The sequence below is a fragment of the Phasianus colchicus genome, chromosome 17 (assembly GCF_987193195.1).
Source record: "Phasianus colchicus chromosome 17, bPhaCol1.hap1.1, whole genome shotgun sequence".
Classification (NCBI taxonomy): domain Eukaryota; kingdom Metazoa; phylum Chordata; class Aves; order Galliformes; family Phasianidae; genus Phasianus; species Phasianus colchicus.
In genome coordinates this window covers 13,404,598-13,420,372 of record NC_143452.1, presented here as the reverse complement: position 1 = coordinate 13,420,372, position 15,775 = coordinate 13,404,598, and the positions used below count along the sequence as shown (strand labels likewise).

At 50.2% G+C, this 15,775-nt stretch overlaps 1 protein-coding gene across 4 annotated transcripts; it reads right to left on the bottom strand.

Annotated features, from left to right (window-relative positions):
• Window positions 1-966: 966 nt before the first annotated feature.
• On the bottom strand, window positions 967-15,170 carry SALL4 (spalt like transcription factor 4). 4 transcript variants are annotated; one of them, XM_031616055.2, is made up of 4 exons: window positions 14,830-15,170; window positions 4,789-7,314; window positions 3,853-4,160; window positions 967-3,129 (listed from the first exon to the last, which is right to left on the bottom strand). In XM_031616055.2, exons 1-4 carry the CDS (start codon window positions 14,897-14,899, stop codon window positions 2,707-2,709), a joined length of 3,327 nt encoding a protein of 1,108 aa, XP_031471915.2. In that variant the 5' UTR covers window positions 14,900-15,170; the 3' UTR covers window positions 967-2,706. The 4 variants fall into 4 exon arrangements, with proteins under 4 accessions (XP_031471915.2, XP_090008240.1, XP_090008239.1 ...); XM_090152114.1 differs by lacking the exon at window positions 14,830-15,170 and adding an exon at window positions 12,572-12,763; XM_090152113.1 differs by lacking the exon at window positions 14,830-15,170 and adding an exon at window positions 12,062-12,126.
• Window positions 15,171-15,775: the final 605 nt, after the last annotated feature.

Here is a 15,775-nt window from a genome sequence, read left to right as displayed (position 1 = left end):
AATACTACTCTTTATAAGCAACTAAGTTCAGTTATTATGAGTTGCTTTTTAAGTTCAGAAAATAGAAAATATAAAACAGATAATGTAATAATTTCAGCAGTGTGCAACTGATGGTTTAGGTTATTTTTTTTTTGCTTCTGAGTTACATTTCCTGCCCTGCTGGGTGTGCAGTAAGAGCCACTCTTCTAGGTCAGTGATGAATGTGAGACAGAGCTGAGTGCACATCCAGTGCTCACCCACAGCACGGGATGGGACCCCCAGAGCCCAGCACCACGGGCTGAGCACCACCGAAAGCAGCAACTGTGTGGCATCACCCAGCTGCTATGAAAGCTTTCTACCTCAACTGCTATCTCGCAAACACAGGCAGCCACTTCTAATCCCAAATCTACCAACAACCACAAACTGCTGCAAACACGATGCTTTTCACCTGGAAAACATCACAGACAGACACATTACTTACCCCAATCCTTTGTCTCAGCCTGCCTCCCCACTGCTGCAGGTCCTTTCCACCTGGACCACCACCACAGCCACCCATACTTTGCTCCAGCCTGCACTCATCAGCCTCACTGAGCCTCACATGGGGAGCTGCTACCCAACTCCCTGAGGGAACCTCACCCTGCTTACTTTTTGAAACATTTTGGACTAGAAGGGTAAGTCAAGGGAAAGGTTTCTTTAGAATACAGCTAATATATTACAGACTTATCACTTAAAAAAAAAAAAAAATCAAGCCAATTTTCAAGTTCAAATTTAACATTTTAAGCCTTATGTCTTTGCCTTCGCTCAGTGAGCATACTGCATTCACAAATGCAAAGAGTCTCCTGTTGAGTGAGCTAATAGCAATGAGGAACAGGGCAGTCCTTCAGGTGAGAGGCTGATGAGCAGAGGCCACAGGCATGCTGTGCTCACACTACTCTCACATCAACAGCTGCTTTGACTTCAGTAAACTCGTTCCTGTTTCACCAGAAAAACTTAAGCACTGCGTGTGAAAAAGCCATCCCAAAATTTATTCTCAAAATGTCAACAGAAACTCGTCAGTAGATACTCAAAACTACAGAGTTCTTACATAAAAGTCATACATTCACAATGCAGAAAACTTGACAACAGGGATGCCTTTTGCATGTTCCATGTAACAATATCCATCTTACAGTGTAAACAGGTACTGGTATGCTCTCACTTACAAGTCCAGCAGGAAAGGCACAACTCGGCATACAGAGATCATAAGCAAGAATCAGGTGCAACAACATTACACAAACTTTTGGTAATCTGTACTTTTGGAGCCTTTCTCAACAGAGACTGGACTTGATTTCCTGTGGTCCCCAAAGACTTCTTTCCATCGCTCAGTCCTTCTTTACCAAACGCTCAGTTTCCAGTCTGGTTTGGATCCCATTACACACAGTTCCAGCAGACAGTAGAGGAATAGTGAAAGGTCAGTCCAGTAAGTCTTCAGGTGCTTCCACTAATACATCAGGTTTTGGTTTCAGATAGTGCATGGAAGCATCTGCTTGAATCTCAGTTTATTACAGTGGTCATTAATAGAAAAATAGACACTACATCTACAAAAAGAAAAAAATGAGGTAGATAACTTAGAATCCAGATGACCATCCCAGCAACCTTCATACAATATGCACGGATCATTAATTAACATTTTGGCAGAATGCAACTTCACAGACCACCAAGAAACTTAATGACCAGAGTAGGAATGCCATCCAAAACCCAAAAAAAACATTTAACCTAAGCATGAATACTTCATATTTAAATACAGGTTTACACAGACTGATCTTCTAAATTACTCAAATTAAAACGATAAAACTAAAAAAAAAAAGTCTCTTGCTAAGGAAACTAGTTCCCATGCCTAATTGCAACAGTCACCTGAGATTCCTTGCAGAGCTTTTAGACCTGACTTCCCAAGGCAAGTCTTCCCTTTCAAGAAAGAAAAAAGTATATACATACCCACCCACCCATTTGTTTTGGGCTCTTGGTACTGAAATAAAACATCTAGGAAAAACTGCACATCTTTGGAAGTAGGGATTTTGGCACTACACTTGGAGGACTGTTCTAGTAGTACTATTAAATAAGCAGCAGTCAATGAAACAGAATTCCTTAGAAGCAGTGATTGAAGAAAAACAGCAACTTCCTTTCATAGAACTTCTGAGGCAAAAAGGAATTTAAAAAAAAAGTCATTTTTATCGCCATTATAGTAAAAAAAAGTACATTCAGAAATCACACAGAGCCAAAAATTCAAACAGAAAAACTACTTCTAAGAGGGCGGCAGACATTCTAGGATATTTACCCGCATTAACAGCTTTCATTTCTTATCAGTAAATACAAGCTTCTCCTCCAACAGTAGGCTGCTTCCACTCTATTTTAAACCCCCAAGTATTTCACTCTAAATGAAGAGGTAAGTAATCTAAACCTTTGGAATTTCAAGTTGTAGAAACTTCTGTAAGGCTGTACACATTAAAGTCACACATAAGAACTACTTTGCAAGACCCGCATCTTTCCAAATAAAAGGAAATCCTATTCTTTATTATTTACTATTTGCAAAGCAATACCATGATTGTACTCTGGGCAACGTAATCTTACAAAGACAACCATAAAATCATTTGCACGTCAATAGGAAAATAGGAGGCTGAAGTGGAATCTCTTAAAAATATATGTTTGTATATATATATTTGTTCTTTCTGTATGTCATCTTCACTAGAGTTCTTAGCTAACAGCAATTTTGTTCTCCTCCATGAAGTGAGGGAACTGATGTTTTGGCACGTTGTCTGCAGCAGCACCGCCGGCCTTTTCCGAATCAGAACCAGCCCCAGACTGGGTCCCATCCGTCTTGGAAGCCGCCGCAGTGTTTATTGCCGAAGCGCCCGCAGCGCCGCCCGGCAGGGGCGGTAAGCCGCCGCTCTGGATCACCGAGATCTCGTTGGTCTTCATTGCTATGCCATTGCTGAGTACCGCCGTGTACTGATTCCATACTGCGGGGTCGATGCTCACTGAAGGAGCCATGATATCCTTGGGAAACATTTCGGATACCTTCTTGGGGTCGTTCCCCAGTAGGGCCATGGGGTTATCAATTGAAAGCCTCCTTCCCCGCCGGGCAGAATTATTCCACATGTGAGTTCCTACATGGACCTTTCCAAGAAGGGAAACAGAGAACCATTAATGTCACAATTCTTTTATGACAAACTCACAGTCTGCTTTGCTCGCAACTAGAAGTTAGAGTGCATTCACAGTCAGTGTGCCTTCAGGTAGGTGTTTAAGCTGGTTAGCTCTCGCCTGCCTTTATCCTCACCCTTCCACCCGCATGACAGTCATTCAGCAGCCTCACGTAACCACGGCTCTTCAGCTTATACTGAAGTGCTTGTAGGAATGTGTTCTTACACTTATTTGGAATGACATCAGCACAGTTGCTCCCCTACCTCTCAAAAAAGAAAAGCCACATTATTTGCCACCAACAGACTGCACTGAAAAAGTACTACTCAATGCAAAATAAGAAAACAGGAAAAAAACGCCTCACCAAGCAATTTGGAAGAGATGTTACACCTAAGATCTTCCACACCACACACAAGGTGCTGCTGCTTCCCACAAGTGATTGCTCACAAATTGCACAGTTTAACATCTTCCCTCCCCAATTACATTTATGCAAGCAAACTGAAGATTTCTCATAGGACTGCACCAGGGAGCTGTGAGCCCCCTGTAGGGCAAATGGACTAATCTGCAGACAGACAGACAGGAGTCAAAGCGACCATCTGAAGAGCCACAAGAAAGCCCAAGCTGTTCCCTACAGCAATAGTTTTTCCCTCCTCGGTAAGGCCTTGCCCAGCAAAGGGGATCACAGTGCAGGAGGCAGCTTACCTTCAGGTTCCCTTTCGTTGTAAAGGCTCTCCCACAGATGGTGCAGGCAAATGGCTTTTCCCCTGTATGCGTCCGCTCGTGAATCTGCAGGGCGCTGGCAGAGGAGAAGTTCTTCCCACATGTAGTGCAGATGTGCTGTTTGGCTGGACGGCAGAATTTCGGTCGTGGCACGAGGAGAGGGGCAACACCAGGGGAGAGAGCTGGTGGGCCAATGAAATGGCCAGCGCTGATGGGACGCTCACTTGGTATTTCCATTTTTATGAGGGCTGGCGGGGCTCTAACAAAAGTAGCTGGAATACTATTTCGACCTTGAGAGAGAAGAGGAATATATACACACACATTTATTTACACACACCCAGAGCATTTATCCCAGCTACGTCTGCATTCAAGGAAAAGTCTGTCTGGGACACAGAAGTCCCCGCCTTTAGAGATATATGCTTGCAGAGCCCTACGGTAGGGCTGCTACCCTCATACAACCTTCTCATTCCTGTCTTTTCTAGTGAATTTAAGACTTCAACATTCTCACCTCCTCACCAAATTTAGATAAACACCAGTCTCGGTGCTAAACAGCTCAAAAACCCCACAAAATGCTCCAGTGTTTTAATGCCACATTCTTGGGTTAACGGTTTTCCAAGAACATCAATGTGTATATTTTAAATAGCTACAGGGAAGCATCAGGTAAGTCCAAGAAAGAGAGCAAGCGCGTGGCCTCTACTTATTTTAAGGACCTGTGCTCCCCCCTTACATGAGATGTCTTTTTTTTTTTTTTAAGCCTTGAACTTTTTTAATTGTGAGTCTGAGTCAGGAAAGCACTCCTGGTCTAAATAGAGAAGGGGGAACTGAATAGGTTTTGCCTCCTGTCTGTCCTGCTAGAAAAGCCTTTCTTCCATCCCATTTCCCCACCCCAACTTATTGCCACCATTTCCCATTACTCACCATACTCTCCATTTGCAAAGTGTAGCCCAGGTTCTTCTTTAATGACTTTCCGACCAATGTTGCCGTAAGTTAAATCCAAAGCAACGACCCCTTCCATCTCTCCAGCAGCACTCTCAGGACCCTCTGATTTACCTCCTGTGCCTACATCTTCTTGGCCGGTGAAGCTCGGTGACTTTGACCTCACGCTCTCAGTTTGGCTGTTGGCAGGGGACAGAGCCTGCAGCGAGGTGGACTCGGAGGCAGCAGGACTTCGGCCATTCTGATAGTCTGGGTCTCCAGCCACAGAAGACGAATCGTTCGTCATGCCATCGCTTTCTGTAGAGCCATTGTCACTAGACTTCAAGCTGCTTTGCCGTTGCAGGTTTAGAGCAGAGTTGACGATCTTCATTTGATTCTCCAGTGCTGCAATGCCAGAGAAGCCAGCGGCTGCGGCCGGCAATTCCGACTGTGCATCGAATGGGGTAGGAGGCTTTGAGGAACTGCTGGGGCCATCCTGAGACTCCAGGTCCTCTTCCATCTCCATGCTTTCCATGCTCTCATCCGGGCGGCTGACCTCACCGTTCTTCTCAGCTGCAGCAGGATCCACTTCAGCGCTGTCACAGGTGTTTTCTGGCAGGGGTGTGTTAGGTATCTGTCCCCCCATATGCATACGGATGTGCTGCTGCAACACAACGGCATTTGTGAACTTCTTCTGGCAGATAGGACACGAGTGTTGCATCTTCAGAGGAGTATTGGCCCGATGGACACCATAGTGAGTTTTAAGATTCCCTTTGGTGGAGAAGGCACGGCCACAGATTTTACACTTGAACGGCCTCTCCCCAGTGTGGGTGCGATAATGCATTTTGAGGGAGCTCTGGCAGCTCAGCACTCTGTGACAGATCAGGCACTCGTTGGGGTCCGCAGTGGACTTATCGATGTTCTCAACCAGCTGCTGAAGCTTGGATGTTTCTGAGCCTTGCTCATTCGACCCGCCCACGTGGAAGATGCTGACGCTGCAGGCAGCTTGCGGGGAGCTCAAGCTCTGCTCCGTTCCTGATTCGTGACCAACTGCCCCAGATGAGGAAGAGCCGCCTTCGCTGTCTGGAGAAGGCCGTGAGGGCAGCTCTGCTGAGAAGGTGGCCGGCTCCTTGGTGCCCGTGAGGCTGGGGGCATTCGGAGGAGCGCTGGAGGCTGCGGAGGTAGGCAGGCTTGTCAGCAGGGGTTTGCTATCCACAATTAGGTTAGACTCATCCAGTGGCACAGACATCCCATACGGGATCCCACTGCTTGTGGGAACATTGTCCAGGTGCTCAGGAACCGGGTAAGGGTTCATCTTGATGTGGGGGTATTTGTCTTTGTGACGCTGAAAATGCACTTTAAGGTTTCCTTTGGTTGTAAAGCGGTTACCACAGATGTTACACTTGTAGGGTCTCTCCCCGGTGTGCGAGCGGAGGTGGATCTGCAGGGCGCTGTCGTTGCCAAAGACCTTCCCGCAGAACTTACACTTGTGTTTGAAGAACGGCTCCTCCGCGTTCGATTTGCTTTCAGACACGCAAATATTGGGAGGTTTCCCTTTCACCCTCTTTGAGGAATCTATGACAGAAGAAACAGCCGAAAGGGGATTCTGAAAGATGACGGAGTGGGAGGACTGAGGTAGCAAAGGATTCGGGAACCGAGAAATGGAGCCGGCGAAGGTTCTGCTTGCCTCCGGCTTCAGGGGGAAGGAGGAGGAGAGGCCGGCAGCCAGCGAGCCGGCGGCCGCAACACCAGTGTTAGCATGAGGTAGTTTGCCTTGCTTCAAGGATTCCAGCGATAGGCTCTGGCTGCCCGCCTTCTGCCCGATCAGTGCCACGGCGGCCGACAGCTGCTGGGACATGTGAGCACCCAGCGCCTTCAGCGGGTCGGCGGCAGCGGCTATGGAGGGGTGCAGGGCGTGAGGGGCCATCATGGCGATCTGGATGCGGATCTGCTCCGTCAGCTGGATCTGCTGGAGCTGCTGCTGCTGCAAGCACACGAGCTGCTCCAGGATCATTGGAATAGCGTTAAAGCCAGCGGCTGAAGAAGCGATGGCGTCGGTGGTACGCTGGTTCACAGCCACTTTAGTGCCACGTATCGTCTGCAACGTCACGTTAGTGTTCGGTACTTTGGATTTTGGTAGATAGCTCAGCCCAGGAGTCGCAGGTGCAGCTGGGGGTTCTATCTTGAGGTACATTCCTCCTACCGATTCGGCATCGATTTTTCCTTCTCTCTTTTCCGCAGAACCGGCGCAGCCCTTCGCCTGAGTGTCCTTGCGTGCCCTGCTATCCCCTCGGTCACTCGAGAAGCTCCCGACAGCTGCTTCAGAGAAGCCTTCAGGAGGGACTGCTCCCTCGCTGTCATTCATGATTAGGACAGGTGGATTTTTAGTGCAATTTTTCTTATGCTCAAGGAATTCAGAGAGATCGAAGAATTCTGCACAGCATTTCTCACAGATCTTTGTTTCCTCCGTTCGGCACCTTTTGGAGCTCATTTCGCCATCTCCATCACCTGGGACGTCTCGTGGACTCCCTTAAAATAAAGTCACACTGTTAATCGCTGGATTCAGACCGGCCCCACCAGAACTGCAAGCCAAAGACATAGGATGTTCTGAGAGTCCCACCGTTCAGTTTATGGATTGAAATCCTACTCCTTTGCCACGAGTACACTGGCAGCGTTAAGAAACTACGTGTCTCAGTTTTCCATAAAACCAATAGAAAGAAAGTCTCATGAGGCTTGAGAGAAGTTTATCACAAATCCCTTCACACTGATAGAAATGGAACAGTACAAGCCAGCTAGTCCCTGCAGAACAGCTCAGAGTACAACCCAGGTGAGACAAAACAGCCACCCTAACAGAGGAAAAAACCTGATTACTGTAAGCTTACTTTGTGTTCGGTTATTTTTGTTTGTTTGAACTTCAAAATTCTTAGTTAATGGCCTCACAGAAATTGTTAGCACAAAGTTCAGAGCAGTTCATTCTTCACTGTACACCAATACAGTAAGTGACATTCACTCCTCCATTATGGAGGTAATTACTACCTAAGAAGGCTGACAGAAACAAAATTAACTCCAATATTAGCTCTGAAATACTTCAGAAGCAAACTCACGCAAAAAAAGCCTCTAGAAAGTCACAGCAATAACAAGACAACGATTAACTTACAAGAACCCCAGAGGCAGAAATGAACCTAAAGTGATGCTGACAATTACTAGAATGCCGAGCTGTAGCCCTGCTTGTGACACACATGAAGTTTCAGACCCAATGAGGACGCAGTGCTTAGTTGCATCTGTAAATTATTCCTTCTCTCTCACTAAAAGGAGACAAAACCCGCAGGTCCACTCCTGCCCTCCACCTGCTGCCACCCCACAAACCAAGCACTATTTGCAGGAGGACACGTACAAAATACAACTCAGGGAAGTACCAGAATGGGAAGAGAGGTTGAGAAATTCTAAACCAAAACAGGATGTTTTTGCTCAACCCAACCATCCTTCAAGCACCAAGCTCCTGCCGAGCTCAAGGTGGGTGAGCATGCAGGAGGCGAAGCTCCAGGCCCCTCACTGCAGTGAGGGGGAACGGGCACAGCTCTGGACAGCCCAGCACCACACAGCATCCTGCAACCTGCAGCAAGTGCTCCAACCTTTATGGGTGCCGGGGTATGGCAAGCAGGTCCCCCACTCGCCTCCCACACACAGCAGGGGCATGCTGCAGGTCCCAACAGACAACATCTGAATCGAAAGTCTCCTTGGATTCAGGTCCTGGATCTCCACTGCTTCATCCCAGGGCTGAGCTCCGATTCCACACTACCAACCCACACCGTCCTGAAATGGAACCAAGCACCCTGCAAGCACCAGAGCTATCTGTGGCTTTCATTTTAAAGGTGTAACTGAACCACACATCCGATACGTGTATATCCTGTACATGGCAGGGTGGAGGTGTCTGGGCAGCAGCCCCAGCACGTTCACCGTCTGCTCTGGGGCAGCACAAGAGCTCTGTGGGGGTGATATTGTAAACCTTGACGTTTGTCCAGGTAAAAGAGTACTACATATACACATATATTCAACTAATCAAAACTTTAACTGCTTAATGTGTTGAGAGATGGAAGTACACATGAAAGGTTTTTTAGAAAACTAGTTCAACTCGAGCCTCTGCGCACTGGAGACCTGCTGTACTGCAGTCTGCAGAGCAATGCATCCAAATCTGGACACACACAATTCTGCTCAACACACTCACATCAGGTTACATTTCAAGACCTCCTTGAACGAGGTGTTCTTAGCTATGATCAACATGGTTTCAAACCCTCATATCTAAACAGCAATACAGAGAGAGTGACACACTTTTTTTTCTCCCCTCCCCCCCAAGCAACTTTCACAAATGAAGGAAATGTAAAAATAAAAATAAGAGTTTTGTTGACATACTTCCCATCGCAAATGGGAAACTGATGTGCCTAAATTCAATTTAACTACAAAAAACCAAATCTGGTCTGTAGACTACTTAAGTAGAAGAAGGACATGATGCAGAACTTGGTCAATAATTAGTGTCAGCTGAGGTCAAGAACGGATGTCTTCAAGCTCCCATCTCTGGGAGAGTCCGAGCAGTTACGATGGGAAAGAAAGCACTCAACAGTGGAAAAAGTGTCTTCTCTGACCGTGCTGCACAGACTCCGGATCTTTCCTTGGCTACGTGAGTAACTATTCCCACCCAGCAGGTACTTCACAGAACCACAGCCGTAAACACCAAAACCTCTTTTCCAAGTCCTTTAGTATTTGGAGCTTTATCTTCCCGAGTTGCAAAATACCCCAAGGTTTTGCTTCAGGAAGAGCAGAAACTTTCTGCCCACCTCTCCTGTGAGCACACACATCACACCACAGTTTGCATCTCCATGGAGGCCACATGAAATGCTTCAGGTGGAGCAAGGATGCCCACAGGACAGACTATAGCCCCCCCAAGGAGGTATTCCAGCATAACCATGTCTAGACAAGTTCTCAAAGTTAAACTACTTCCAAGCATACCATCATTAACTCCCTCCCATTGACAGCTCCTTATTTTGCCACCAATAAGACTGTGCTACATCCAAAGACTGTCATTCCCCTCCAGCTCCAACAAAATCCACACTCCCCATTTCCATAACTCTGAGGAGTTCCAGAAGTGATTTTTCTGGTCTCACACAGCCCTGCCTCCGCTCAGCATGGAGCAGCAGATCCCCAGGTCCAGGAGCAGCAGGTGGGGCTGCCCCGTGCAGCTGCCAGCACTGTTACCATCACATTTTGGTTGCCAGTTCCCCCATCTGACAGCATGGCACTACCTGAGCACTCCAAATGAACCGAATTCCCAGCTTGCATTGACCTGCTGTATGACACAGCAGGGAAAGTAAGGCATAACGCTTCCCTACAACTCAGGGAGATGGAGTACAGTGCTTCATTTATCCCAAAAAACTTCGGTGGTGGTGGTTTGGAAGATATGCAGTAGAAATACAGTGTTCAGTTACCCCACAGCATCTGGGACACAGAGGAGCACTCCAACACCCACTGACACCAGCACCACACCTGCACCCAGCTGAGCCCCAGCTCTGTGAGCACCTCCCGAGCAGCCCAAGCCAGCTACAGCACTCTGCTCTGCTCTCTCCAAAGGCTTCTCAGGAGCAGGGCTTCTCCTGGCCTTGGTGCAGTGGGTTTTTTTTGTGCTTTTTTTTTTTTTTTTTTTATCTCCCCACCCCCGAATTTCAGGAATGTTATCTCCCAGCATCTAGTTATCCAATAAGTTAGAAGAATGCAGTAAACCCAGCAGGGGGGTTAGATTGAATCACTGGCAAATGGATGGAAAAAATCCACTATTGTGTAGGACAAGGCAGTCATCGACAAGAAGGGCTGATAAAATCCACACTGCTCGAATTAAGGGAGGTGGTTTTTTGAGAGAGAAAGAACCAGTAAAAGAGGAGAGAAGTAAATCTTATCTGGTTTGATTTCATTCCAAGCAGGGCGCTGCTGGCCCACCGCTCAGCTCAGCAATTAGCAGCCTCCTTATTTTCAACTGTGAGAAAGTTTTCTTGGATGTGATTTAGAAGGAATCGGTCAGGGCTAAAACTGTTTTCTTTTCCTTCCTTTGGGCAGTTCAATGCCTTCAGTGAGCACTTTTCCCACTGACCAGGTATGATCAGCTTCTAATACTTGAACATGATTTCGGCTGTGGACACAGTGCTTGTTTCCTGGAGGCTGGGAGCAGTCAGCCTTAAGGTGCCCTCTGTGCCCCCCAGCACTGCCCTGCTGCCCCTCACGCTTCCAGCTGACAAGTTTGGCCACTTCCAGAACTGCCTGAGCTTTTCCTTCTGCCCCAATGCAAAATAATACATTTTAACTGCAACTATAACAAAACTTTAAAAAAATTTAAAAAAATAATAAAAAAAAAATCACTCGAGTACACAAAGCCTTGGGCTGATTTCTTACAGGACTAATCCAAAGGCCTCAGTGGTTTCTCTGCCGAATTTATCAGCAGCATTTGTTACCCAAGCCATCCATGTGTTACCCCAACTGCAACTTCTCATGCTTTCAGGTTTCCTCAAGGCCTTTTTTTAAACCATCTGACCACGTATCTAACGATTTGCTTTTTGGTCGTCCCTCTACTAAAGAGAAAGATCCGCCCAAGGTCACTGTGAGCCACGGTCACACCGCACCCGAGGGGCAAAGCAGCGTTCAGCTGCACGTGGAAGAAGAAAAAAGTTTGCAGCTCTCGAACCCAGAACACCGCTCACAACCCCCCCCCCGCCTCCCCCAGAGAGGCCCGGAGCCCCGCTCTCGCCCCAGCAGCCTCCGGAGGTCGTTCCGAAGCGCTTTACAGCCCGGAGCCGCCGCAGTGCCCCCCGCCCGCGGTTAACCTCGCCCCGCTCCCGGCGCGGCCGTGCGGAGCCCGGCGGACAGCGGAGGGCACTCACAGCCCGCGGGGAGGGGGGAGCGGGGTCCGCAAACCCAGGGGCCACCCATGCATTAGAATTACCTTTCTTATTATAATTATTTAAAGCAAAGGGGCTCCCCCCCGTCCTGCTACAAAGCAAAAGTGTTGTAACAAAAATAGAGCTTTCCCCCCCAGCACGAGCAGCGGAGCGGCCCGGCCCGGCCCTACCTGCTCTGCGCGGAGCTCCGCGGTGCGCTCCTCCCGCAGCTGTGAGCGCGGCGGCCCCGGACCACACTTAACACGAGTACAGTGTTTAAGACCGAGCTAAACGGCACAAACCCCGCTGCCAAGGTCAATTGCATGAGAGTCCTAATTGTAAGCCTGACATCAACTTACCACCCACAGCAAGCGGGAGGAGGCAAAGGTTAGAGCAGCAGCTCTGTCAAAACGTCACATGCCGCCGAGCCCAGCGAAGGGCTCCATCACTACAACCAATATAATGTTTCACTTACGTAAAAGGAAAAACAAGCGGGCATCGCCCAGCCCCGGGCCCCTCCGGCCGCTCAGCCCCGCGCGTCCCAGCCTTCCCCACCCCCCTCCTCGCTCTGCGCCCATTTCGGACGAATCCAAACTAATAATAATAAAACCCACCGCTACCAAACCCATCACTTTCCTCGTCGAACCCTTCACCAACATCAGCACAACCCCACGCACAGGGCGCGGAACTGAAGAAATGAAATCCAGTACCACCCCGAGAAAAGTTGCAGTTTGATACTGTATTTTTAAGAATAAATCAGATGGTTTTAAAATATATTTTTTAGTGGCGGCTACGGGGCACAATGGGCATTTTCATCCCCTTTGTGGAAATGCTAATTTCTCTCTGTCGCATGATCCCCCGGTGCCCACCTGCTGATTTTTTGACCTGTTAATTGATCACCGCGTTGGCCGCGCCGCAGCTTAACGCGCCGCATTGTTCGCAGAGGTGGGTCCGCATCGCTTCGGGAAACAAAACAAAACAAAAAAGGGCATTTACAAACTAGGAGATAAGGGCTTGATTTTATTATTTCGGTTATGTATATTCTCTCGATAACGTCCAAACCAAATCCCTGCGGTATTTCCACTTTGTTATGTGCCCTCAGCACTCGGACACACCTGGAGCGGGGAATACGGGAAGCGCTTCGGAGATCAGACACTCGGAACCCACGTGTTTTAATTTGGGAAGGCACGAAGCTCCCGCAGAGCTCGGGGCCGCGCCGCCGGGACGCGTCCCGACCGAGGGCCGGCCCGAGGGGTCCCGGCAGAGCGCGGCCGCGGGGCGGCGCCCGGCAGCTCCATCCCGGCGGCGCTCCGGTGCCCCCGCTCCGCTCCGACCCACAAAGGCGGCCTCGGCCCCATCCCGGCGGCAGCAGAACCCCCCGGAGGGGTGAGAACTTCGCCAGGTTCCCCCTGGCCCGTCCTGCTCCGGCTCTCGTGGGGGGGCGGGGGGTTTCATGGAGGGATATGTTAAAAGAAGGGGGAGGAAAAAAAAAAGAGAAAAAAAAAAGGTCGACCAACACAAAAGCAGCTGCCCATTGCCCCAAGTGCGCGGTGTGGAGCGATCCTCCCCTCGCAGCACACCTCCCCCGCCCCGATGGGCCGCATCAGGAGTTATTAACCCTTTTGTTTCAGCGCAGCCCCGGAGGTGGCTTTCCAGCAGCGGGCAGAGATTTACATGTGGAAACATCACCTCCATCCCCCAACCTAACCATATGCACAAAGGAAAACAGTCATGCATTAAACATGGGATTTATTGCCTTCTGGCCAGCTTGCCGATTCTTAAGTCACCATTAACCGGACCCAACAATTGCACATTTCGACTCAAAGAAGAGAGAAGGGGGAGGAGGAAAAAAAATTAAGAGCCCGAACCTCCTGCAGTTTGGGAATCAACAGCTCCCGTAACGTGCATTGGTATCGATCAATTCCAGGACTGGAATCCTCCCTCCCCCACCCCCCTAGAAAAGCAGCCCCTTGGGAAGGCAAAGAACCCCCCAAAGCTTTAGAGCTGACCTACAGAAGTGCTTGACCACAACACCTACAACTCTAAGGAAGCGGCCGGGGCCGCTCCGGCAGCTCTCCCCACACCGGGACGGACCCCGGGGCCGCCGCCGCTCCTCCGTTCTGCCCGACTCGGGGTGCGGAGAGCGGGGAGAGCCCGCGGCGGAGCGGAGCCCCGCGGGGAGATGCGGCTCCGCCGGGGGAAGCCGGGCACGGCGACAGCCCCGAGCCTTCCTCTCTCCTGTGGGGAAACGCCGGCAAACAGCCCCTTCCCTGCACGCCCACCCAGGGCTCTGGGCTAATTGAAGTTTAAATATATCCTTTCCTCTTCCCTTCGCAAGGCAAAAGGCTGCGAGCTCACCGAAAAGGAGGCAGAGTGATTTGCGGGAGAGAAATCCCCCGCACCACCCAAATACAAAGCGCTCCCGCACACCCCGCGTTTGCTCACCGGAGTTATTTTAGGAAGTCGGAAATCAAAGATGGCTGGAGGTCAAGCTACAAAAGGTCCAGGGCGATTGTGATCTCCAACAAAAATAGTCCGAGCGCTTCCCCCCCCACCCCCCCAATCTCTTTTTTCTCCTTTTAAAAGCCCCACAGAGTCTTCATCTAACTACCGAGAAATAAGCAAATCGGGAAACCGAACGAGTCATTTCCTACCCCCGAGAAGATGGTTCACAATTCCTTCCGTCCCCCCCCCCCTCCCGCCCCCCCCACCCAAAATCCTTTCCGCCCCAGGGAAGGTTTGGGGGTCCCCTCCCACGGGGCCGCACCCTGAGCGCACGGGGCCGCAGCACCCCGCGCCCCCCACGCGGGATCCGGCGCTGCTCCGGGGGACGGGGGGGAAGCGGGGCACCGGAGGCCGCCAGGGCGAGGGCCCCTGGGGCCGTGCTGCGGGCAGCACCAACCCGCAACCCCCCCCGTGCGGGCAGCCCCGGGGAGTAACTCCGCGGTGAGACCCCGAAGGGGAGCGGAGCGCCCCCAGAAAGTCAGCGGGGATTCGGAGTCGGAGCCCGAGGGGGGGAAGGAGCAGAGGGCGAAGCACGAGGGTAAAGAAAAGCCCCCCCCCGGGATCGCCCCGCTGCCTCCGCCGCGCATCAGCCGGGCTGCAAAGCACCGCGGCCCCCCCTTACCATTTGCAGCATCTGGGGGCTGCTCCTCGGAGTTGATGTGCTGGGGCTTCGCCTGCTTCCGTCGCGACATGGTGCACCAGCATCGGGAGCAAAATAGTAGCAATTATTTTCCTCTTCACAACAAATTCCTAGAGTTGGGAAATTACCCCCATTGGGCGGAATGCGCATGTCAGAGTAATTATGATTATCAATAATGCATTGCGATTTATCATGGGTCCCTGACAGCTGATTGGCCTGAGTCCAAGGGCTCACAGATTATTCAAATAAGGTCCATTGATCAGGGCGCACCGGGGCACGCTGGGCGATGTAGTCCCGGCCCCGCGCGGCGACAAAGGCGGTGCGGCCGGGGGGGGGGGGAAGCAGATCCCGCTCTGGGAGTAAACAAACACGCGGCGGCCGGGGCCGATAGCTTCGTTATCTCACCTGCGCTTTTTATATTGTACTTTTGAGATACTTCTTTTTTTTTTTTTTTTTTTTTTTTTTTTTCCCTCCTTAAAGCAAGCAAGCAAGCAGAAGCAAGGGACAATGCTAATTTCCCCCTTGTCGTTAGATAAGGTGGAAAGGAAAGAGCCGAAGCGGGCTCTGCTGGTGCTGCAGCACGTTGAGGGGCTTTACGAGCGGATCCAGACGGCGCGTAATTACGCTTGGCGTTACTTCATTTGTTTAAAGCCGCCTTTTAAGTCTCGCTTTCTGGGGAGCGACAAAATCGGGCCAGTCGCGTTTTTAAAAAACAAAACAAAAACCACGTTGCACGCGTGAAGGATTCGTGTGAAAAACTCGAAGCGAGAGTGATGGCGCGCACCGCGTTAATTGTGTCAGTACAGAGCGGAATCCGTTTCATATTTTCCCTCCTGTTTGATCACACGTGAAAAAAACGCAGCACCGTTACCCCCCTCCCCCCTCCTCCCCCCCCACCGGCCCCAGCCGGGTCACCGCCCCGCCGCCA

Excerpts from the sequence above, each read along its gene's own strand:
- SALL4 (XM_031616055.2), bottom strand. The coding sequence starts at position 14,899 with ATGTCGCGACGGAAGCAGGCGAAGCCCCAGCACATCAACTCCGAGGAG. Across the intron at positions 4,161-4,788 it reads CTTTGCAAATGGAGAGTATG|GTCGAAATAGTATTCCAGCT; the intron begins GTGAGTAATGGG and ends TTCTCTCTCAAG. Across the intron at positions 3,130-3,852 it reads CAACGAAAGGGAACCTGAAG|GTCCATGTAGGAACTCACAT; the intron begins GTAAGCTGCCTC and ends CTTCTTGGAAAG.